Source organism: Mustela putorius, unplaced genomic scaffold (assembly GCF_011764305.1).
Source record: "Mustela putorius furo isolate JIRA1106 unplaced genomic scaffold, ASM1176430v1.1 tig00000135_pilon_pilon_pilon, whole genome shotgun sequence".
Taxonomy (NCBI): domain Eukaryota; kingdom Metazoa; phylum Chordata; class Mammalia; order Carnivora; family Mustelidae; genus Mustela; species Mustela putorius.
The window spans coordinates 5,995,315-6,020,760 of NW_025421292.1; the positions used below are offsets into that span (position 1 = coordinate 5,995,315).

Consider the following 25,446-nt stretch of genomic DNA (forward strand, 5'->3'; position numbering starts at 1 on the left):
AAATGTGAAACTGAACTCAAGTCAAATTCACAAGGGGTGTAAACTGATATAAAGGCCAACAAAATATTAATTTTTTGTTTCATTGGTCAAAGCAATATATATTTCTGAAACCAAATTTTTTAAATGGATACTTACTGATGGAAGAGTAAGTGTCTTGAAAGAGCCTAAAAGCAAAACAGGGAAGAAAAGAGAGTCAGAATTTGAATACAATGATATACTACACAACTCCGAAGACTTTCCTAATACTCTTTCGGATGGAGAAGGAATCATAAGCTTACAGAATCATAAACTTATTTGGTCAAAACAAAACAATTATGTGAAAGCCCAGAATACCTGAGGGATTACCATAGAACTTCGTGCCAAAGAATTAAGGAAAGCTAAGCCAGACTTAAAAAGCCATCAGTGGGTGAACCCCACCCCCCAAAATTAGCTTAAGTTCTTCTTTTCTTTTCCATTATCATTTTTGTTGTCATCGTTGCTGCTGTTTATGTTGCTGCTTTAAGGTTCTAAATATTAGGGGTGCCTGGGTGGCTCAGTGGGTTAAGCCTCTGCCTTTGGCTCGGGTCATGATCCCAGGGTCCCGGGATCAAGCCCTGCATCAGACTCTCTGCTCCGCGGAGAGCCTGCTTCCTCCTCTCTCTCGGCCTACTTGTGATCTCTCTGTCAAATAAATAAATAAATAAATCTTTTAAAAAAAAAAAAAGGTTCTACATATTGGAGGGACATATGAATCTGTGTTGAGAAAGAAGTTGAGGTTTATTTATGTTCTCAGACCCTCGTGATAAAGGAAGAAAAGGAAGGCATTAGTCACATCAGGGGTGAGCTGGGACTCATCACTGAGTCACTGGTATTAGAGTGATGCAGACTTCTTTTCATGTACAGTTTCTAAACATAGGGCTGCTAATTTAACTCATGCCAATTTCTCATCAGATCTAATTACTTCAAGGGAAAAAATGTTTCAAGTTAAAAATAAAAGAGTACTTATCCAAAGGTCCTATTGAAGTGACATGAATTCAGAGGTGATGATGGACCCTCACAGTTCCTTCATTTAAGAAATACTTGTGAATATTTAAGAAGTATTTACCACCATGAATAAGACAGACATGGTCCCTGTCCTCCTGGAAGCCACATGTGTCTATCCTATAGAAACAGACAGACACCAGAGCAGAGCACAGTAGAGAGCAGGGGTTAAGCAAGTGGCCTCTGGAATTAGACTCCACCAATTCTATACTCATCAACCATGTACTAGCCCCATCCTTGAAAGAGTTACCTGATTGTCTGGGTTCAATTTCTTCACCCATAAACTGAGCATGTTAATAATAGGACCAATCTCATAAAGTGGTTGTGAAGAATAAGTATGTTGATACCTAGAAAGTGTATAGAACAGTGTCTGGCACAGAGGAAACACTTGAAAAATGTAAGTCACTGTAGCGCCAGAAAACTTGGAAGAGATCTCCTCTGGGGATGTCCGTGTGCCTCTATAGCAGGGTCTTCCCATTTTCATAATAGAGCACTCAGTCGATCAGTACATATCACCAATGTCAAGTTAGATTATCAAGTCATATACATACATGCACTTTCTCAACCAAAATACTAAATATTAGAAAACCTTAGTTCCTTAGTTTTGCTCAATAAAATAAAAAAAGTAAAAGTTAGTACGTTTTCTGCCTACACCCTTATAAATGGTCTTGCACAATCCCCAATGTGTGCACACCCACCTGAAGACCACTGCCCCAATGGGCCTCCGTGAAATACAAATATGTTTTCAGAAGCAGATAAGCAATTCGTCAAAATCACTTATCACCTAGCACAGACCAGTTTATCCAGTGACTGTCACCATAGGAAGCAAAGAGCAGGACTCTTAAATAACAGGACACTGGACAAAAAGTGTCTTGAAAAGGTGACAAAGAGAAACAACTGAAGAGATACAGCGCCAACACGGGAGGGCGGCAATAAGAAAAGGAAAGAGCCCACCCCACAGGGACCAGGAAAAGGCTCCCAGAGAAAACGATGCCAGAAGTCTCAGATTGGGACGATAAGGAAAAATTAGCCAGATGAGAAAGGAAGGGAAGAGTTTCCAGGCAGAGCAGCAGCAAATGCAAAAGAGCGGAGCTCAGCATGAGTCTACAGAAGAAAAGAGCTGGCAGGGAGAGGACTAGAAAGATGAGGTTGGACCAGATCCTAAAAGGCCTTTTGCACAGAGTGAGTCCTGGCTGGTATTAAATATCCCAAGTTATGCCACTGTCCCAGCATCCTGATGCAGCAATTGTCCTGAATCGTTTTGGTTTACTGAAATATTGATAAGAGGTGGGTTTAATTTTCACAAGACTTAACTTTGAAATATTGGTATTATCTCAACTTGTGGGAAGAAACTTCTCCTCATTAAGTTCTTCTTTTAATGGGATAGCCATATTCCATACTGAATTGAAGTAAGATTTGAGAAGCCCTATGATATTGCAGCCACTGAACTTGGTCAGTCAAAAGAACCATAAATACAGACAATTTACTTGACAAGCTTTGTGTTGTAAAAATATTTGTTGAAGGGAGTCATAGTACTCTCCAGGCAAAAAGACAAACCCTGTAAAATATTTGGACTGAAACATTTAAATAGTTCAATATGCAGGAATAGATGGAATTGAGAACATCCTCCATAGAGCAGAATTTGCTCTGATCTTAACACGTACCTCAGCAGACGAAGAGAGTGTGTTCTCAATAAAAATATACTAACAATGAACAAATGCTCTTTGAAACTAAAAATAATACCATTTACCCTAGCATCCCCCAGAAAAGAATACTTAGGTATAAATCAAATGAAACGGGTACAAGATCTATATGAAGAAACTACAAAACTATGATAAATGAAATCAAGAAAGGATTAAATAAATGAAGAGATATTCAATGGATAAAAAGATTCAACACTGTCAAGACATCAGTTCTTCCCAACTTGATCAATGCAATCCTAATCAAAATCCCAGAAAGTTATTTTGTGAAAATCAACAAACTGATTCCAAGACCCAGAATAAGCATCACGATACTGAAGGACAACAAAAGCTGGATGGCCAGTACTAATAACTCCAAGACTTACTGCAAAGCTACAGTAATCAAGGCAGTGTAGTATTGTCAGAAGAATAGACAAACTGATCAATGGAACAGATGAAAGAGCCCAGAAATGAACCCCTACTAATATGGTTGAATGATCTTTGGTAAATGAGCAAAAACAATGCAATGGAGGAAAGACTGTCTCTTCAACAAATAATCCTGGAACGGACAACCACATGTAAAAAAAAGTGAACCTAGACATAGTATTTATCCCCTTCAGAAAAACTGACTCCAAATGGATCACAGACTTAAATATAAAATGCAAAACTATAAAACTCCTAGAGTATAACATAGGAGAAAACCTAAATGACCTTGTCTTTTTAGATATAAGACCAAAGATACAATCCATTAAAGAAACAATTCAGGGGAGCATAGGTGGCTCAGTCAGTTAAGCATCCACCTTCATCTCAGATTGTGATCACAGGGTCCTGGGACAGAGCACCATGTTGGGCTCCCTGCTCAGAGGAAGGTGGGTGGGGAGGGGGGGTGGGCCTGCTTCTTCCTTGCCACCCCCCACTCATGTTCTCTCTCTTTCTCTCAAATAAATAAAATCTTTTTTTAAAAAAACTCATAAGCTGGACTTCATCAAAATTAAAAAGTTCTGCTATGCAAAAGACAACGTCAAGAGAATGGGAAGAAAAGCTGCAGACTGGGAAAAAATATTTGCAAAAGTCAAGGACTATAGTCCAAAATCTACAAAGAAATCTTAAAACTCAACAATAGGAAGCAAATAACAGACTAAAAAATGGGCCAAAGTCATTAATAGACAACTCAGCAAAGAAGATACACAGTTGGCAAAGAAGCATAATAAAAAGATGCCCCACATCATAGGGAAATGCAGATTAAACAATAAGATACCAGGACACTTCTATCAGTCACTGACAATGTCAAATGCTGGCCAGGATAAGGAGCAAGAGGAACTCTCCCATACGGCTGATTTACAATGCAAAAAGGTACAGCCACTTGGGAAGACAGTTAAGCAATCTCTTAAAAAACTTAATATATTCTTACCATACAATCCAGCAATTCCATTCCTTGGTATTTACTCAAAAGAGCTAAAAACTTATGACCACCCACAAAATCTGCACGCAGGTATTTACAGCAGTTTTATTCATAACTGCCAAAGCTTGGAAGCAACCAAGTTTCCTTCAGTCAGTGAATGAAGAAATAAACTGTGGTACATCTAGACAATGGAATACTATTCAGCTCTAAAAAGAAATGAGTTATCAAGCCATGAAAAGACATACAGAGAAACCTTAAATGTGGGATGCCTGGGTGACTCAGTCAGTTAAGCATCTGCCTTCCGCTCAGGTCATGGGTCCTGGGATTGAGTCCCACATCGGGCTCCTTGCTCGGCTGGAAGTCTGCTTATTCCTCTACGTCTGCCTGTGTGTGTGCTTCACGTGCTCTCTCTCTCTCTCTCTCTCTCGTTGAGAAAAATAAATAAAATCTTTAAAAAAAAAAAAAAAAAGAAAGAAAGCGTAAATGTATATTGTAAAGTGAAAGAAGCCAGATCTAAAAAGGCTACATACTGCATGATTCCAAATAAATGGCATTCTGGAAAAAAAAAAAAACTATGGATATGATAAAAAGATCAGGTTGCTGGGAAGTGGCACAGAGAGATGAAAAGGCAGAGCACAGAGGGATTTCAAGGTAGTCAAAATACTCTGTATGGTATTATAATAATGGTTATATGTCAATATACATTTGCCAAAATCCACAGAATATACAACACCAAGAGAGAACCCTGATGAAAACAATGGACTTCCATTGTTTATGATGTGTCAGTGTAGTTTCATTCCTGCTAAAAAAAAAAAAAAAAAAAAAAAAAATGGTACCATCTGGTTTAGTGATCTTGATAATGGGGAAGGCTGTGCATGTGTGGGAACAGGGATAATATAGAAAATTTGGGGGAAAAAAAAGCCTTTATTTGACTGTTCAAATCATTGGATCACTCCTATATATTATATAAATTATATAAATGTATATATAAATAATATAAATAAAAGGTTATATATATAATAATATACATCATGGAATGGTCAGACAACTTGAACATTCAAATAATTTATGGATTATAACCTACTGAATAAAGGAAGAGTCCATGAGCGCATGCTGCTCTGTAATTAAACACATGACTAAATGATGGAGAAGAAAAAGTTCTTCTTTACTGTAGAATTCCAACAAGTAAATATAGAAGGAATCATGGAATTGGGAAATTTCACAGCTATCCTGGAAATAATTGATTCAAGCAACAATCATCAATCTTGTGTGTACAAGCTGGGTGAGTGAGATTCATGAGAAATAATGAAGTATTGTTGTTTCAAACTGCTACGTTTTGGGTGAATCGCTCACAGAAATGGATGACTGGAACACTCTTGAAATAAAAAGATTAACTAGCAAACCTGTAAAGGTGCACAGAGCAGTACAACAGCCTCCATCCACGTTGGCTACTGAAATGAGCAACTGAAATGTGCTCCAAACGCAAAATACACCCCATATTTCTAACACTTAAAGAAGTAAAAAGAATGTAAACCATCTCAGTAATAATTTCATAGTGAGTACATGCTGAACTGATTATATATTTATGAATTATTGGGTTAGATTAAAGTACACAATTAAAATTAATTTTATCTGGATTTTCTTTACCTTTTTTTAAAAGATTTTATAAGTAATCTCCACACCCAACATGGGGCTCAAACTCACAACCCCAAGATCAAAAGTCACATGCTCCACTGACTGAACCAGCCAGACACCCCTATATTTTACTTTTTTTTTTCAAAGATTTCATTTATTTATTACAGAGAGTCTGTGTGCACAAGCGAGCAAAGAGAGGGGGTGCGATGCAGAGGGAGAGGGACAAACGGATTCCATGCTGAACACAGAGCCCAACACAGGACTTGAGCTCACAACCCTGAGAGCATGGTGACCTGAGCCAAACCAAGAATTGGACGCTTAACTAACTGAGTGACCCAGGTGCCCCTATTTTTTACTTTTTTATTTTGGGTATTATAAAATGTTGTATTACATACATAGTAGAATCATACTTCTATTGGACAATGTTAGTCTGGAGGATGGAGGACTCCCATTTCTGCTTAGAAGCAATAAAACAACAAGCTAGATCTGATTGCCTGCAATTTTTAAATATGGTGAATAAAATAATATGTAAATAATAGATAATATTTATAGTGTTATAAAAGCATGACATATATTAACTGATCTAATCCACATCATAATCCCATTAGGTATTATTTTCCTTATTTTACAAATAAGAACCCTAAGTCATAGAGACATTAAGTGACTCGCCCAAGGTCACCCACAGAAAAGAAGTAACAGAGCCAAGATTCTAATCCAGGCAGCCTGGCTCTTGGGTCTGAGCCATAAATCATCATTCTGGGCTCCCTCTCAGCACAGAACCACCAACTGAACCTTTGTGCTTTTTTTTTTTTTTTTAAGATTTTATTTATTTAGTTATTTGAGAGAGAGAGAGCATGAGAGGGAAGAAGGAGAAGCAGAGAAGTGAGAGGGAGAAGCAAGACTTCCTGAAGCTGGGAGCCTGATATGGGACTCCACCCCAGAAGGGATCAAGACCTGATCTGAAGGCAGTCACTTACCCAACTGAGCCACCCAGGCGCCCTACCTCTGTGCTTTTATTCTACATACCCTTGATTACTGTAAAAGTTCCCCAGCCTAGAGAGCCTCTTTGTGCACATTCTCACCCCTCCGTCACAGAGGTTCAAAACCTCTATTATCTCAGGACTCTTCTCCTCAGCTCTATGCTAGTCATCAAAGGACCTAAGGATTCTTCTTTATCCACGTTGCTCCCAACCTTTCAAGTTCAGCTATAAGTACTGCGATGGCAGAACTAATTTTAAAATAATTCATGTTATACAAAAACTTCTGAAAAGGATACAAAAACTAGAAAATTTCCCAACTCTCATATCACTTCCTCATACTACAGTTCTGATACATTCAAAGAAAATTTCAAGATCTGAAAAATCCCTCTTCAAAGGAAAGTTAAAAATAACCACATATGTCTATAGCTGGGACCCCAGGGAAGCCAGGGGTTTTGTGGGAAGTGCTGCTGTATTCAGTACCTGGTAAAGGGAGGAGATAGGACTTGGGGGGCAGCGGTACGTGCACAAGACACGTACTCTCAAAAACAGCCAAGACCCTTGAGAACTGTCCTGAGCCAGGCGGATGGGGTTGGACCTTCACCCAAGGAGCAGTGCCTCTTGGGCAAAGCGATTCTCTTAGCAGATGCAAACCCCAAAGTGGGCTGGCTTTGAGGGCAGAATGCCACAGCACTCCCAGGAGCTGAGAGAAGTCCTTCTCCTCCGAAGGGCTCTACCTGGGTGCCACAGCACAGATCCACCACAATATCCCACACTGGGAGAAAATGGACAAAATTAGACTGCAGAAAGTGGAACCCCAACGACCAGTACCCTCGATTACGGAGAGGTATTTATTTTTCATTACTTTAGGATAAATCATCGGGGTTGGCCATTCTGTCAGGCCTGTGACTTGGAGGAAACAATGTGCTTCCTCTCCATCATGGCCTGACACGCAGTCTACCTCCCATCACTGGCAAATTTACAAAGACTGTGCGTGTGTGTGTGTGTGTGTGTGTGTGCGCGCGCGCATGTATTTTGGGGCAGGGGCTGGGTGTATTTATTTTTATCTAAGAGACACTAAACAAGGAGAAAGTAAAAAACAAAACGAAACAAAACAAACAAACAAAAAACCAGCTGAGAATCTACAATCCAAATAAATCCAATAGTTTGATTAATCGGAGGACAAGCATTTCAGCAACTCAGGACCAGCTACCCAGATTCGAAGTGCAGGAAACCCCAGTTCATAGAACTTTTTTTTTTTTTAATGTAGCTCTTTTGGGTCAAACCCTCGAGGGGCTTTCTCATTAGAGAAAAACTGGAAGAGGAGGTTGACTGCATGCCTGGCTCTCACTACTTTGACACATGACGGTGTCTGTTCACAGACCCAGGAAAAACAAGGCCAGAAACAGAAGCTGCTCCCAAAAGCCAGAGCATCAGGGCAGAGATGTCCCACCCAACCCTAATTCTTGCTACATTCAGGGAGTGGCTCAAAGGATGTGTAGAGAGATCCAGTTTAAAGCCCACTCACTGGTCTCATGTGTCATTATTAAAAGGTCAACTTCAAGTACTTGACATTTTTTTCAACTTGTGTTCTCTCCAAATTTACAAACGCAGCCTGGAATGTCCTAGGCACTTACTCAGCCTTATGTGAAAGTCCTAACATTCTAGCAATAATTTACACAACCAAAACCTAAAGCTGGGAGTGAACCGGTGGGAATGTAGATGCCCAATGGTCATCTCTTTCTGTACTGTTGCTAGGTTGAAGATTAAATAGACAGCATTTGCAAATTGCTATGACCATTTCTGCTCCCTCTGAGCAAGGTTCCACTCAGACATGGGAAACAGGCACCACCTCTAGAAACACTAACTCGTGTTCCTTTAAATCTCAAACAAAAGATCCGCTCTGGGACGAAAAGTCCTTCTCAACATTATTGTAGATAAGTCTGTAGGACTCAGGTTATTCTTGTGTGTAACCACAGAAAGTCCATCTTAGAATCCTTTCAGATGCTTTCTCCTTCCCAATGCTGCCGAAGCCACTCAAAAGAAACCTTGTTTTAAGGCTTCACACTTGGCACAAGCCTGAGAGCTGGCCGTTTGATTTACAAATAAAGTCAAACTATTTTTAAGTTGTATAATAAGCATACACAAAAACGAACCTTCCCTTAGCTTTTTAAACACACTCTATAATACCATATGCTGCCTCTTCTGACATCTGTGCTCACCAAATAGCTCTGTGGAGAACTGCTGAAGGAAAGGGGTGATGTGTAATGGGAAATCCAACAGATCCAGAAACAGTCCCTATGGGTAAAAAAAACAGCTTTTCCACTAAATGCATATAAATATATATGTGTATATGTACGTATGTATATGAATGTATATGCAAATATATACATACATATACATTTATATGTCTGACTTAATAGTTACTGCTTAATTATTTTTGGTAGTTCTCTGCTATTCAGTAATATAAACTAAAGTATATCACTATCCTGGCTGAAAACCTGGACCTCCTTATCAAGTTATTAAATAACTCTCTCATTGTTCAGCATTTTCTTTGATCACAGGGAGACAAACCGAGAAATAGGGTTTCCCCCTACAAATCCGTGGAAGACAAAACCTTAAAACATGCTTCTGCTTCACAGTTTACTGTCACTATAAAGCTAAGTAACTCTTCAGTGCATCCAATCTATACAGAAAAGACAAGCATTTTGAGTAAAACAAAACAAAAATATCTCCTTTGGCCTCTTACACATTCCTTTAATTTTTTTTTTCTCTCTTGCCTCTCCTTATTTACAAACATCCCAATAAACAGGAGTTTCATAAATAATGTGTTGCTCCAGTTAGACCACTGAGTATCAACAGGTCAAACAAAACCCACTAAAAGTAAAATAAATACAATGTTACAGTATAAACTAAATGTTGGGTTCAAAACAGATGAAAAACCAAGAGTCAAACAAGGTTCTGGGCTACTGAATGTCTGGGCATTTACGATAGTAGGGTTGGCAGTTTAAGACCCATGAGCCAAAGATGGCCCACACCAACTTTCCTACAGTTCATCAACTAGGAATGGTTTTGCATTGTTATGTAGCAGGGAAAAGAAAAAAAAATACTTCATGACACATGAAAATTACAAGAACTCCAAATTCAGGGTCCGTAACGTTCCATGAGCACACTCATTTACTACGCGCTGTCTCTATAGCTACTCTGCGCCTACAAGGACAAACACCAAAATCCATAAGGCAGCAGAACCTACCATGTTTACCATCTGGCCTTTTTGGAAAAGTTTACTGTCCCCTATGGGATGGTGCTCTTTTTAGAAAGATCTCCTCCTTTCTCAAGGGATAAGGAGTAAGGTTGAAGGCCCAGCTGAGTCACAATCAAACTGCCATCAACAGAGACCTGGCCTGATGCCACAGCTGCACGGCATAAATAACAATATGTGATACTAGGAAATGCTAGGTATGACACAGCAGACATTCTCCAATGTTTACCATATGCCAGACAATATGATAAATGTTCTAAGGCAATACACTTAAGAAAAAGAAATGGAGGGGCTCTTGGGTGGCTCAGAGGGTTAAGCCTCTGCCTTCGGCTCAGGTCATGATCTCAGGGTCCTGGGATCAAGCCCCGCATCGGGCTTTGGCTCTCTGCTCAGTAGGGAGCCTGCTCCCCCCCCACCCCCCCCCGCCTGCCTCTCTGCCTACTTGTGATCTCTCTCTCTGTCAAATAAATAAAATCTTTAAAAAAAAAATGGATAAAATTAAGTTTAATAATATATTTTATTTAACCCAATAGACCCAAAATATTACCCCTGAAGGTATAATCAATATTAAAAACTTATCAGTTTTTTAAAAATTCAGTTTTGTCGCATCTTTTGGTATTAAGTATTCAAAGTCCAGTGTGTATTTTTTACTTGCAGCCCATATCAACTTGTACAAGCCGCATTTTAAGCACTCAAAATCCACAGGTGGCTTGTGGCTACCATATTGCTCAGAACAGGTCTGAAGTACTATCTCATTTAATACTCACATCAGTGCTCTAACGTGGGTACTATTCTTATTGCCATCATACAGATGAAGAAACTGAGATTAGATGAAATGAAGTGACCTGCCCAAGGCCACTCAGGTAATAAGAAATAGTGCTAAGTGTTCGATTCCAGTGTGGTTCTAGAGCCCTGAGTCTGACTCACTATGACTCCCAAACTATACAGAAGAGACCTGGATATTACTTCCAAAATATTGGTCCCAACAAAATCTCATGTTTCCTCCCTGTCCCTCCTCTGTACTTAGTGCACTCTCACAGTAGTATTTTTTTTAAGGTTTTATTTATTTATTTGACAGAGAGAAATTACAAGTACACTGAGAGGCAGGCAGAGAGAGAGAGAGAAGGAAGCAGGCTCCCTGCTGAGCAGAGAGCCCGATGCGGGACTCGATCCCAGGACCCTGAGATCATGACCTGAGCCGAAGGCAGCGGCTTAACCCACTGAGCCACCCAGGCGCCCCTCACAGTAGTATTTGAACACACCCATTCTTCTACCTTTTCTCTCTCATCCATGTTGTGATTACCTCAAGCCCCATGTAGGCCTGTAGAAGTCCATCCCTCTTCCACCCAACAGCCGTCTTTACAGCATTCATAAAACTCTCCCCAGCCCCACGCCCATGGCAGACACAGCTAATCCATCTACTCTCTGTTCTGGTAAACCTCGGACTTCACCTTGACACCATCAACAGAGCACTCCAAGCAGCCTCTACCATCAACTTGAGATGGCAAATGAAAAGAAACTTACTTTGCATCCCCATGAAGAGCCCAATATTTATGCCACCCAATATTGTGCCATATATAATTTGATGCCTAATAAATATTTGGAATTCTCAAAATAATAATGCCCTGTCTCAACTACATTTCTGAGAAGATTTAACAAGATTACAGCAAAATTTACATTTATAATACTAAATCATTTCTGCCATCTACATTTCCATAAATGTAAATTCCCAGCATCGCCCTGCCAAAAGGAAGCTACCAAGTACTCCTAAGAGAATATAACTCCATTTATTTCTAAGCTCTTTACCATTTTGGTTTTTAGAGTAATTCATGAGTCACTTCTTCAAAACTAAAGACCCAAGGACCTCCCCACTACTCCCCACCGAACTCCCTCCACCAAATTTTCTTTGGCCAATTTCACCCTCACCCTTGCAAAGAAAGAAAGTCAAGTCATGGAATTTTCCTAAGAGAAATGAAGAGTAGAAAAGACAGAGTAAGACCAGAACCCACTATAATTTCCTTCTCCTCAAGTTTTGTCATTGCACCTTTGATCTGATGATCACCTTAGCCCAGGCCAAGAGATAATAAATTACAATTCCACTTCCTACTCATGCTGACAATCCCATGGCAATAATAAAGTAACTACCCAATCCCTTCAAGCTTCAAGTGGAAGCACACTACCACAACCAATGCCCCTTTCTCTTCTCTATTCTCCTGTGTTCCTTTCCTTGATACCAATACAAGTATCCGCCCTTGCATTCCAACATCCCACAAACCAGCAGGGATCCATTTGGATACCACAAGGGAGTATCTCCATTCTGTGTTTCTCTTTCCAATGGGCTACTACTTATTATGTATATCCCCACTCCCTATGAAGAGATGACCAAATGCGTAAAATTTAGAGGCAGGTAAATAACTATTGCAAACTTTTCCTGAAACTGTATTCCAATTTTATTCCTCATTGCAAGCCCATACCTCAAAATATTTCTTCCTTTATTCATTCTCTTCAGTCTCTTTCTTGCATCAAAACAAAAAGTACAAGTTTGTTTGTTTTAAGGATTAATCCACTTACCTGTGCTCCTAATCCTGATCCTAGGACTTCTTATCCATGAATTATCCACCCCCTTCTTTTGCGCCAACGACTTTTACCTCTCTACTGGGCATTTTAAGAAATATCTACCTCTCTCAACTATCAAATTTCAGTAAAGTGTAGTCTACACTCTTATATTTTCTCATTACCCATTTATTCCCTAAACTTGGCTTTTGGTCCCAACGTTCAACTTAAAACCATTCACTTAAGGATACCCAATGTCCTTTTCTCTGTCTTCCTCTTCTCTTCTCTGTCCCTCTGGGACACTCAGCTCTATCAAAACTTTCCTTCTTACAACTTTCTTCCCTTGGCTTCTGAAACATCTCACCATCTTCAACCTATCCCTGTCTCTGGCCGCTCATCATTCATCCATTTCACTGATTTCTTTTCCTTCTTCCAAGCTTCTGTCACCAGTATTGTTCCAGTAAGTTTTGTCTCTCTTATACATCTTATGGATTCCCACCAAGACTCCAAGAATTGTCTGCTTGTGTGAAAACAATGCTTTAGACTCTCTCCCTAGCTACAATTTCAAAACTATCTGCTGTACATCTCCACCTGGATGTCTCCCCAAATTTATATCTAAAGCAGAATGTAGCATCTTTTCAAAAAACAGACACACAAACCTCTATCCCCCCATGGCTGCCACTCCCAGCCGTCAGCTCTTTCCTCCGGGCACACCCTTCCCTCCCCTAGTATGTGAAATGACTGTTCCCACTAAATGCCAAATATATCAGCAGGAGTGGAACACGTATGAATGGACATTTGTATAACTCTGGATGTAAAAGGTAACACCACCAAGCACAAGGTCATACACAAGAAGCACTATTTACAAACCACACTGAATTCTTATATAAAAACAAGAAATAAAAAGTCAGACCTTCTGCACTTTAAAATATATATTATCCTTCTAGAACCTCTGAAACTTTTCTAACCCTTCCTTTCTCTTATTCCCCACCTGCCCCCATTCATCCACAATCACATACAACAAATAATCAGGAAATAATAAATTAGTGGAGGAAAATGTCATTGGGCAAACAACTAGTTGTAGCATTGTAAAGCCCTCTTGGCAACATAAAGGATCAAACGGTAACCCAGCCCGAATTCTTACAGGATCTGATTTCTATTTCCACCACAACCCCTCAGTGAGTCACTGGGACAGTGACTCATTTTGTGTTAGAAAAGGAGCAGCACATGTTTTAACTTGGAGTTTAAAGAATCAGTAAGTTTTCTTTCAGCTTCACTCAATCACTGATTCATAAATCAAACCCCAAAATAGGATTCTCCATTGCTTAAAACGAACACCCATGCTTAGAGTTGGGGGATGCTTGAAAGCCAATACAGAAGTCTGGGAGGGGACTTGGCTCAGCTACCATGAATCACCACAGACGTGCAAAGGCACGCCTCCCATTCTCAGGCTTTCCAACACTTGGTCAGGAGCCATTCATGAGATAGTAAAAAGCAGTCGTTTTCATTTTAATGTGGCTAAGAATCACTTGTGATGACTGCTTGAAACAAATGTAGATTTCTAGACCTTACCCATGTCTTAAAGGGGTGGCCCTGGCATTTTTTTTTAAGATTTTACTTTTAGCCAATTCTACACCCAATGAAGGGCTCGAACCCACAACCCCGAGATCAAGAGTTGCATGCTCCCCAACTGAGCCAGCCAGGCACCCTGAGTCTGTGCTGTTCATAAGCACAACTCACACAGTGAAAAACCCAGAAACAGGATTTAGCGTTAGAAAGATCCATGAGGCTCCTCGCCCAGCCCCCACTCCATGCAGAATCATTAGTCCATAAAGAGCAACTCCACCTTGAGCTGAAATAAGAAACTTGCACGAATATGCAGGTAAGCATTTTAAAACTCCTTAGTTAGCCTTATTTTCTTCCATATCAGAAAAATCAACATTTGCAAATATATCCTAAGGTCTTACACACAGTTCTCCATATGTTAGGAAAATTTCCTAGAGTGGAAATAGCACTGGCCTACAAACTTAGGGATGTGTGAGGTCTTCAGCTCTGCTACCAATAAGTGATTTCACCTTGGGCAAATCATCAAACACCAGGCCTCGGTCTCCTTGGACATAAATTAGGTGACTGAATTGGCTTATCTCTGAGGTCCTGTCCAGATCCTGCATTCTATAAAGCTCCAAGGAAAGTGGGTAGAGAGCTAGCACTGCATTGTGATTCTTCAGATCCAGACTGGATTTCGTTAGATCCAGGACTACATCACCCCAAGTAAATGTGATGATAATTTTATAGGAAGATGACTGATAGAACATTGTATCAATATCCCAAAGTAAGACAAACAAAAACTATGTCATACTCTTCCATCCAATCTCAACCTTCAAATTCGGAACCAACAGAACCAACTTCAAATGCAGGCTTCACTATTTAGCTTGTTAACTCTGGAAAGTTATTTTTTTTCTCTCTTAGCCTCAGTTTCTTCATCTCTAAAATGAAGATAATAGTGCCTTCCTCACAAGCTTATTGACGTTAAGAATTGTGCATTAAGTCCCTGGCACTATAAGGAAATTCAATATTTAATATGTTAAATCCCTTTCCCGGCCCCTCCTAGTGATGTGCCTTTTACAGGGTTCCCACTTCAAGATCACACCAACTGATGATTAATAACTGCCTCGGTCATGATTGTTGCTATTCTTTTCTAATAACAATAGCTAATAACAACAGGGTAACAACAGCTATCCTCTTCTTGAATAATTCCTATGTGTTAAGTGCTTTCAACATGTTACCTCACTCAATCTGTACAATAGCCTTGTAATTGCATAAGGCAGGAACCACTATTCTCCAGGTAATAAAACTGAAGCCCGGTGAGATCATGACTGCCCACAACCATACAACCACTAATGGACTCTCAGGTAGCCTGGCTTCATGACTACACTGTGGTCCTTTATCTTTCAGATAGATAGATAGATATCACAATACCAAAGACATGTGAATGAAGAGTCCACACCCTTTAAAAATAATTCTCACATACCTACAAGTTCAGACTTAGCTCTCCTGACAAAGCTGCCTGTGAAAACCTGTCCTGGGAGATCTGCCCACACACTACAGTAATTAATCTACTCTCGTAAAAACCACGGGACTGATTTTGATCTACAAGCCATGAAACGTATGTTCCAGAGCTTTGTTTCCACCAGAAAGCCATCTGAACTGAACTGGATGATTTTTTTAAGTCTTTCAGATAATAGCTCAAACTTAAGAAGCATTGATTTCCCACCCTTACTGGATCAAGATGGAAAATAAAATACCCCCTTGTCAATGTGGGAAAGAAAGACAATAAAGGACAAAGAAGAATTTTTAACTCTTAAAAAGTTAAACTTTTTGAATCTCCAAGATTTTAGAGCAAAAGAAAAAGCAATTACTAAAGGACATAGACACACGCCCTCATAGAGTATGCCTCATGCCAATGCATCAGTGGGAAGATGGAAGTAGGCCTGGCCCAATAAATAATTAAACAATGCATCCCAACCAGCAGGCACTCAACCACAAGATGCCCTGCAGAGCACCCACGGCCTCCGCTGACATTTTGTTTAGGGTTTTTTCTTAAATCAGGTTTACGTGAACCACCGACAATGAATTCATTAATGAGGGGAAAGGGTGAGTTCATATTCTCACTCAAGAGAAACACTGAAAGTTTACACAAGAACATTTCAGATTGTAGAAAGAGGAGGGCATAAGGCAGAAATAACAATTTCAAGGACGTTAAAAATAATTCAATCATTCCATATGGCTTCACAGATGAGAAGATAATTCCCATTTATGACCCATGAATTCAAACATTCTTCAACTTTTTTTCTTGATCTGGCATGGAACTCCAGAGCAACCTCTCACTAATGGAAAAGATAAAAACCAAGAAAAAAAGACATAAAGGAACAGACTCACTCTCCACCCAACATGCAGTCTGATTTGACTTCAAATCTGATTTGATTTCAAAAGTGACTCCATCATCTTTCCTCTAGTAATTTCTACCTGCTGAACTTTTACCATGTTTTGTTAATTAGGTCCACTTAACTATTTTATGTGACAGAAGACTCTGAACCTAGCTCTGTTCAGTATAAAGGTGCTGGTGGTGATGGTGGCGATGAGGGTGAAGATATTGGTGGTGATAATGGCAAGCACACTTCTGTGTCTGAATCTCTCCACTGAAGAGGCATTAATATACCTTGACAGATTGCCACAAAGTCTAGTAGAAACACTTTTCTAAAGGGCTGCCGTTCACCCAAGAAAACTCATAATTGATCCCCAATAAGTGGAGAAACGTATTTAAAAATGAATAAACTCCCCTGGGGCAAATAATACATTATAAGTCAATTTAAAAATTTAAAATTTAAAATACACAAATAAGTAAATAAATAAATAATAAAAATTAATAAACTATAATGTAATCAATGCTGCTGGCCTCACGGATGGAAATGTAAATAAAATCTTCCTTATATCTTTCAAATAAATAAATGAACTCTTCCTTGAGGACAAGCCAAACTTTTCTGTCTTCTTTCTTTTTTTAATTCATTTATCTCTTTTCATTTTTTATTTGAATTCCAGTGTAATTAACACACAGTGTTATACTAGTTTCAGGTGTACAATATAATGGCTCAACAATTTCATATATTACTCTGTGCTCATAAAGATAAGTGCACTCTTAATCCCCTTCACCAATTTCACCCATTCCTTTTTTAAAGTATATTTCTGACACAAACTAAGCTACCAATGCATTCTGGTTATGGTGAAACACTGCTCTGCCCCCAGGAATTTCTAAAACAGACTGTTAGAAACAGCCGCTTAGAAATAATACCTCTCTTTACCCAGCTCTACTGGATGATGAATCTTTATTAGAAGCAACCTTTTCTTGGAGGCCCTCATAAAAAAGTAATGACATAATCAGACCTAAAATGTATTTATTTGTTTGTGTTTATGTGGCAAGGGAGGAAAAAAAAAAAAAACGGATCCTAGGAGGATCTCTGGATTTAGAAGACCCATTGATTTAAAATGCTCATTTGTCTACATATTGCTGCCACTGGAGAAGTTAGATTTAAAAAAAAAAAGTGTCTTGGTCCTTGAGTCCTAACATTACAGGAAGCATCTGCTTTGAGAACAATGACTCACAGCCTCTGATAACGGAGTAACATTCTCCTTTGCAAGGGAGAGAGTGCTCCCAGAAATGGTATTTTCAATGAAACTCTATGTCAGCAGAGTCAGAAAACAGCCTCTAGAAGAAACACATTTTCTCTCTCTCTTTTTCAAAGATTCATGCTGCCCTCAGGATAGTGTCGTCTGACCCAGTCTTGAGCATTTTAGACTTCCTAGAGACATGGGACCACCTCTCTTCTCAAAAGATAAATCTAAGAAAAAAGTTTTAAAATGAGCCAGAGTCCTCCCCATCTCCCTCAACAGTGTTGGTACTATTTGCAGAAAAAAGAAGAGACTGATAAAGGAGATTACAGAAAGATAATGCAGTAGAAATTCTAAAATAAGAGTATACAAACATCGGAGCAAAGCCCAAATATTTATCAAAATCCGCCATGTTATTCTGGACCTCTGCAACGCAGTAAAACTACTGCACTAGTAGAGCCAAAATGACAACTCTTAGTGGATAAATAATGACTGTGCAACTACATTAAGTAATGTCTGCTCGAACTTAGTATTTCAGTATTTTCTTTAGCCATCATTGTAAAACCAGGATTCATTCATTCATTTTCAGAAATAATAGTTCAATACCAAAAACAGAAGTCTATTCTCATATAAAAGGAAATAATACATCCTGCATGTTCTTCTTCAGTATGATTATGGAAAATACTAACAGCAGGTGTTGAATTCCACATAGGCTGGAATACTAACGTTCACTTTATACCTGCTCTGGAATGTAAGTTTCGTTATCCTCACTTTACAGGTGAGGAAACCGAGGCTCAGAACAGTCAGCTAACTGCACACGATCATACAACCGGTGCTAGGACAATCTCAGGTCTTAAGCACTAAGCTACATTTCCTCTTCAGGGAAACAAGGCCTCTAACTTTCCTGACATAACTCCTAGGAAAGACAAAGAGGCTTGGCTCCCATACGCATGAACTCTTCTTAACTTCCATCCCAAACTTTACTCTCCTAGTCAGTCAACCTCCAGTGGGAAGAAAAAAAACAAACAAACAACAACAAAAAAAAAAAACCACAGATACAGATAAAATTTGATTTTAACTTTTTTCATGATGGTGTTAATTTATGTTAGTAGAGGATAAACATTTAGAAGATGAACTATTGTGTAATCTCTTCCACCTTTCATTATGTGCTCTTACATTAATTTTTTAAGATAACTCTTAACACTGTAGGCATTTATGCCACAATCTCTGCCCTCTGATGAAACATCTAAACATGCTTCTAGTTAACTGTGTTTATAGTTAGGAAGTAGGATTATGGGTGATTTGGGTTTATTTCCTTTACTTCCAAGGATGTAATCACTGAGTATACACTACTCTTTCAATTAGAGAAAAAAATATAATAAATGTTTATTTTAATGGAAAAAGGCTTAAGTATTTACCCCCAAAATTATTTTTCCCTCCATATTAAAAAAGAAGACATTCATTGACCCAATTTAATCCTAAACCAGATTTGAATCCAAATTTAAGAGATGTGGGTTCTTTTACAATGACTTCCACATTTACATCATTTTTTTCCTGTACTTTAAAAATTAAGAAATATTCCATAATACTGAACTTTTAACACTGTGTAGCTCTTTTCCTTTCCACAAGCCTACTTAATAAAATCCTTAGCACTCAATAAATATAAAAAAAACATGGTTACATATGGTTTATGTAAACTATATATAAATATGATTTTGCCTCAGCCTGTTAACCTTACCCATTTCCCCCTCTGGGCTGTCACTGGCCTACATTTCCCAGTCCCCTTTGCAGCTAAATGTGGCCATCAGAAGAGGAACAGAAGTGATATGAGCCTCCTCTAGGTCTATCCTATAAAAACCTCCCACATGAGAATTCCATGCTCCTCCCCTGCAAATGTGGAAGCCACATGTTGATGATGAGGGAGCCACAAAGTGGAAGGAACCTGGGTCTGTGCATCTCCAGTTGGGAAAGTATCCGGGAACACCATTTTGGACTCTCCATGAGCAAAAATTAAAAGCGTACTACATGAAACACTGCGACTCTGGGGTTTCTCTGTTACCCTACCTAACCCATGGCTCTATTAATATACCGCAGTTACTACTACAGAAGGGTAAGACTTCATGCTGTTTATCTTACCTTTTTCAAAAACTCCTTCTGCTTCCAGGACAGAGACCGTGAGGTTGGCTGCCATCTTGACCAACTCTGCCTTCACAGTGACCTGGGGGGGGCTGTGTTCCAGAAGATCAACCCCGATGGTTACATTTCCTCCAGGCCTGACAATCCCTGGGGCCGTCACCAGAAACCTAGGCCTAAAGAGTTCCCAAGAAGAGAAAAACACAGTTTCTTATCTTTACATCTCCATTCTTTTCCAATGCTCAAATTCCACAGATAGTGAAATAGACTTCATACTGCGCCAACTGCAATTGTTCCAATTATTCCAACATGGCCCCACTGCTCCATTTAACAACTGCACTGAAACCCTTCTGAAACAAGAATTCCCATAAGTCAACCTTAATACAGTAATTCCTGCACCACTAGAGGAGAGCATGTGTTATTATTTCCATTTTATAAACCACAGACAGCGCAGGATGAGCCTGTGTGGATGGCTTACGCTGACGCAGGCAGAAGTTATTGGCAACGTACAAGCTTCTAAACTTCTCCTTTACAGACAACCTTATCCCAGCATGATTTTTTTTTTTCTTGGCTTAAACACACACACACACACACACACACACACAATTTTGCGGTTTTTATTCAAACCTTCATCCATGGGCATCTGCCCCAGAAAACATCACCTAACAAATACCACTGACTGAAATATACCATCAGAAATTAACCGACCAGTGGTAAAACGTCCAGGTGTAGCAGTGCATAAAAGTCAGCAAAAACAGCACTTTCTCTGCACCAGCCGAGGGTTAAAAAAGGCTCAGCTTCAAAAAACCGTAGGATGGGGCACTTTCCATTAATGTGGGTGTCTCATTAGCTATCTTCCTACGGTGTCTGCAGCGGAACCACTTCGCCTCAGCCACACCTTGCCAACGCCGCCGCTGAGAGACCTCGGAGAGGAAAAACACATCACAAGCCTTGGGGGGAAAAAAAGCACGATCTTTGCGGGGGAGGTGGGGGGAATGTTGAGGGAAAGGCAGAGGCAACGTGTACTAGAACTAACTCGACTCCCTAGAAAGTCGCTACGGCCAGAAGACACTGCAACAACTTGCACGGGTGGAGAAAGTCACTGTCCCGCGGAGAACCCAGCTGCAGCGACAGCCGGTCTACCCTCCCGGCCGGTGCCCCGCTGCGCTGTGCTGCCCCGGGGCCGCTTTCCACCCGCGGCCGCGGCCGCACAGCCGCCGCCCCCTCCGCCCGCCGGGCCGCCCGCACCCGCACCCGCACCCGCGCCCGCGCCCGCGCTCCTACCCGGGGGCCGCGGCCAGCACCGAGGTCCACACGCACACGAGGTGGGCGGCGGTCAGGAGCCCCCAGCCCCGCATCTCGGCCGCGTCTGCCTGGGCCACCGTCGGCTCCTGGGGAAATTCGCGGGCGCCGCGGGGTGTGGCTTTCCACCTCCTCCCCGCTTTTTTTTCCCCCTGACTCTGGAGTTTAGCAATCTGAAATGGGCGCGCCTAAAAGCGGAGTGAGAAGTCTAAATTGAGACAGGGCTGGGTGGCTCCACCCCTCCCACCGGCATCACAATGGCGCTTCTCGCGGCTCCCGCCGGCATCGAAAATCCCGGTGGGGGGTGGGGGGGTCAGAGAGCGGTCTCTAAATGCGGGGGAGCCCGGCCCGGCCCCGGCATCCCTGCTCCCCGCGGAGAACACGCGCCGCCCACTTCCCCAGCCCACCGGGTTGCCGGGCTGTTTACACTAGCGTTCTACCAGCGATGCCCGGAGTGAATAAACAGGCCCATCCTTGTGAGGAGAAATTCAGAGCAGCTATGTGAAGTGGGGGAAAAATCAATCATTGTCCCCCAGACTGTGAGTCATAATTTTAGAGAAATGGCAAACACACACATATGCACACACACAGAGGCCAAACCGAGGTATTTTCTGGCGAGTCGTTTAATGTATATGAAAAGACAGGAGAAAAACTGTTTTTACTTAAAACGCAGATTAAGGTATTTCGTTTGCCTCTCCAGGAAAATGTTGTGGTTTCTCAGTTGAGAAAAAAAAAAAAAAAAAAAAGGCAAGAAAGGAATTCTGGCACACTCAACAGTTCGGTGTTGCTACTTGGAACTGCGATGAACAATTATCTAGGGTGATGCTTTATAATTTGGGCTGTCTCTAAACACGTTTCCTCCGGACGGTATTCATTAAGTCTGTAAAGCTGGGAGCAATTTGTAGAAAAACAATTAGGACTGGGGTGGCTCTCCTGTCCCAGCGGGACGGGAGCCGCAGTGCAGCAGTTACGGATCTTCCCCAGCTCCTCACCACCCTGGCTTGTCAACAGCTCCTTCTCCAGTTCTTTGGCACTGGCACCATCTTCAGATGACTCAGGTTTCACCATGACTACACCATAAAAGCAGAGAACTGCCAAAAACTGTTGGAGAACAGGCACATTCAGTCCTTGACAACTTAAAGTTTCTAATTCGTGGAGAAAAATTTTAGATGGTGACTTTTTCGTGTGGGGCAAAATGCACAAGGAAAAGAGGTCAGCGAAGGGATGTCACATGACAAAGCTATGTGCTAAATACGGGAGAAAGTAGCACCTAGACAAACTGTGGTTTTTGGAATCCAGGAACTTGCTTTCCTCCCTTTCCTGTTCCACCCTTTTTCACCCTGCTGAATGGCTTGCAGAGTCCTTATGGCTCTTTCAGGCAGCCTATCTTTAGTGCCTGGCTTCCTGTGCAGGCAGAGTTTGAGGATAGTGAAAAGTGTCTGAGTGGATCCTTGGGTACAGATCCTATCCCTGACATGGCTGTCACTGCTGATACAGTCTCCTTACCTCTGTTGTTCAAGCGGAGGAACAGGGTCAAGTGTAAACCAAGCCTGGAGGTCTAAACCAGTGCTTCTCAAACTCTAACATGTACGATAATCACGTTGGAATGCAAACACTATTTTGGGGTTAGGGGCTAAGATTGTACTTTACTTCAGTATACAGGGGGTCACAGAAGGCCTTCAAGTGCAGGCAATTTGGGGGTACTATGATTTAAAAGGGAAGTTGAGATCATGCAGAAAATTCTTTTCAAGCTTCACAGAGACACAGCAATAACTTTAGGTTTATTCTAGAGGCAAGCAAACGTAAGAGGGACTCTGAATGTTGCATTCCAAGAAGACCTATAGAACAGTTTAGAATGACCTAGTTATTTTATAAAATTAAATCTGTGCAGATCTTAAATTGGATGTATCTCTCTTTTTTATTTCTTCCTTCTCACAATACACACTTGCTGAAAAACTTAACCATATAGAAATTTAGCCGAGTAGATTTGCATAGAGATGAAGCTACTACATGCCTGCTATACAGTACTCAATAAAAATGTGTTAAAAGGATTAGTAAAAATGTTCATCTCAGAGGGTTTTTTAAATTTTTTTTATTTCCTTAAGTGATCTCCATACCCAACATGAGGCTCAAACTCACAACCCTGAGATTAAGAGTTGGATGCTCTACCAACTGAGCCAGCCAAGTGCCCCTCAGTCTTTTCTTAATTAAGAAAAATTGAAAATATGGGGGCGGGGGCGCCTGGGTGGCTCAGTGGGTTAAGCCGCTGCCTTCGGCTCAGGTCATGGTCTCGGGGTCCTGGGATGGAGTCCCACGTCGGGCTCTCTGCTCAGCAGGGAGCCTGCTTCTCTCTCTCTCTCTCTCTCTCTCTCTCTCTGCCAGCCTCTCTGCCTACCTGTGATCTCTCTCTGTCAAATAATAAATAAAATATTTATTAAAAAAAAAAGGAAAAATTGAAAATATGGGACACCTGGGTGGCTCAGTCGGTTAAGTGTCTGCCTTTGGCTGGGGTCATGATCCCAGGATTCTGGGATCAAGTTCCACATCAGACCCCTTGCTTGGCTGGGAGCTTACTTCACCCTCTGCGTGCTGCTCCTCCTGCTTGTGCTTTCTTTCTCTCTGACAAATAAATAAATAAAATCTTTAAAAAGAAGAAGAAGAAGAAGAGGAGGAGGAGGAGGAGGAAGAGGAGAAAAGAAAAGAAAAGAAAAGAAAAGAGCCATTAAAAAAAAAAGAAAAATTGAAAATAGTCTGAGGTTGACAATAAGAGATTGGGTTAAATAAATTATGGTATATCCATGCAATAGAATACTAGGAAGTAATTAAAAATTATGTTCTTGAATTGGAGATTAATTATTTAGAAATAAATATTCATGATATGCTGTTGGGAGTGTAGAGAATCTGTTTTCTAAAACAGAATTTAAATGTTTCCTTTTTTTTAAAATTTTTTTTTTCATTCATTTGAGACAGAGAGATACAGAGAGAGAGCATGAGCAGAGGGAGAAGGAGAAGCAGACTCCACGCTGAGCAGGGAGCCCTACATGGGGCTCGATCCCTGGACCCTGGGTCATAACAAGAGCCGAAGGCAGAGGCTTAACCATCTGAGTCACCCAAGAACCCCTAAATATGATTCCCTTTTTATAAAAATAAAGTGTATTTATGTATACATATACATTATAGATATATGCATGGAAGAAAGAGTTGAAGGATGCTCACCAAAATGTTGTCTCTATCCTGGTGATTACCTATATCTGCCAAGGTTTCTATAATGAATATAAATATCTTTTTCATTTATGAAGAAAATAATGAAACGGTACTATTTTAAGGTAGCATCTTGGAAACTCTTTTACATAAAATTCATGAATTTTAAAACTAAAAAAATTATGTGTGTTCCTCCCATGAAAACTGAATGGCCTTTGGCATAAGAACTCCACAGTTCCCATTCCCTCCTGACCTGTCTTTAGGGTGTGGTTCAATGAGAAAGCAGAACCAGTAAGAGACTGATCCTACCCAGCCATGGCCTCTGCATCTAGTGTAGAACCTGAAGTCTCCCAAGGTCAGCTAAATGTGGACAAAAAAAAGGAAACATGAGGAAGAACTGGAACCCCTCTCTCTCTTACCACCTCCAACTCTGATGTCTTGGGTAATCTGCAAGAGAAGCTGGCATCTTTCACCAGGAGCTGCATATGGACCTCGCCCGGAATTCAGAAAAGCTCTAGGAGGAAATCTTCTAAGAACTGGAGGAGCACAGGCCTCATTGCCACCCCACACCCACAAAGTGAGCTAGCAGATCAATAACAATGAGGGCCAGTGGCTCACCTGTCTGGCATCTTGTACTGACCTTCAGAGAGTAAGCAATACAGCTTCTGCTTCACTGCTCTCCTCCAAGTTCACACAAAATGTCTCTTGCGGCCAACACCAACTCAGAACCATACAGAGAGGGAAATTCTGAGACATTTAGCTCCATCTTAGATATGTTGCCATAGTACAAAACAACCAAAACTTGTGCCTCATCAAATTGACATTGTATATACCCTTTTAAACCATATTTAACTTAAAAAATGAAAAAAATAGACAAATCATGCTTTCACCTAGCATGATGCAACTTTTCCTCATATAACCAAACACAACCTAACCCTCTCTCCAAAAGGGGCTACAAAATTCCTCTGTCTTTGGACTTTGTTCATGCCTCTTCTAGCTGAATCACATTCTCCTTTTGAGATCCTATAACTTCAATACCAAGGTATAAGGTTAACTACTATTAACACATATGGTAGAAGAATGACAGGGAGAAAAATATATTGGTTAATAATGTAC

General features: G+C 40.6%; 1 protein-coding gene across 2 annotated transcripts in view; it reads right to left on the reverse strand.

Moving 5' to 3' along the window:
* CD109 (CD109 molecule) overlaps positions 1 to 21,511 on the reverse strand; it is a 136,360-nt gene extending 114,849 nt beyond the window's left edge. The window contains exons 1-3 of one of the 2 annotated variants that reach the window (XM_045074785.1): positions 21,112 to 21,509; positions 19,831 to 20,003; positions 136 to 164 (exon numbers count right to left, since the gene is read on the reverse strand). In XM_045074785.1, coding sequence (XP_044930720.1) covers positions 136 to 164; positions 19,831 to 20,003; positions 21,112 to 21,185 — 276 coding nt within the window. In that variant the 5' untranslated portion in view covers positions 21,186 to 21,509. Of the gene's footprint in view, positions 1 to 135; positions 165 to 19,830; positions 20,004 to 21,111 lie in introns of both variants that reach the window. The other variant, XM_045074786.1, reaches the window with a different exon arrangement.
* Between the last annotated feature and the right edge of the window lie 3,935 nt (positions 21,512 to 25,446).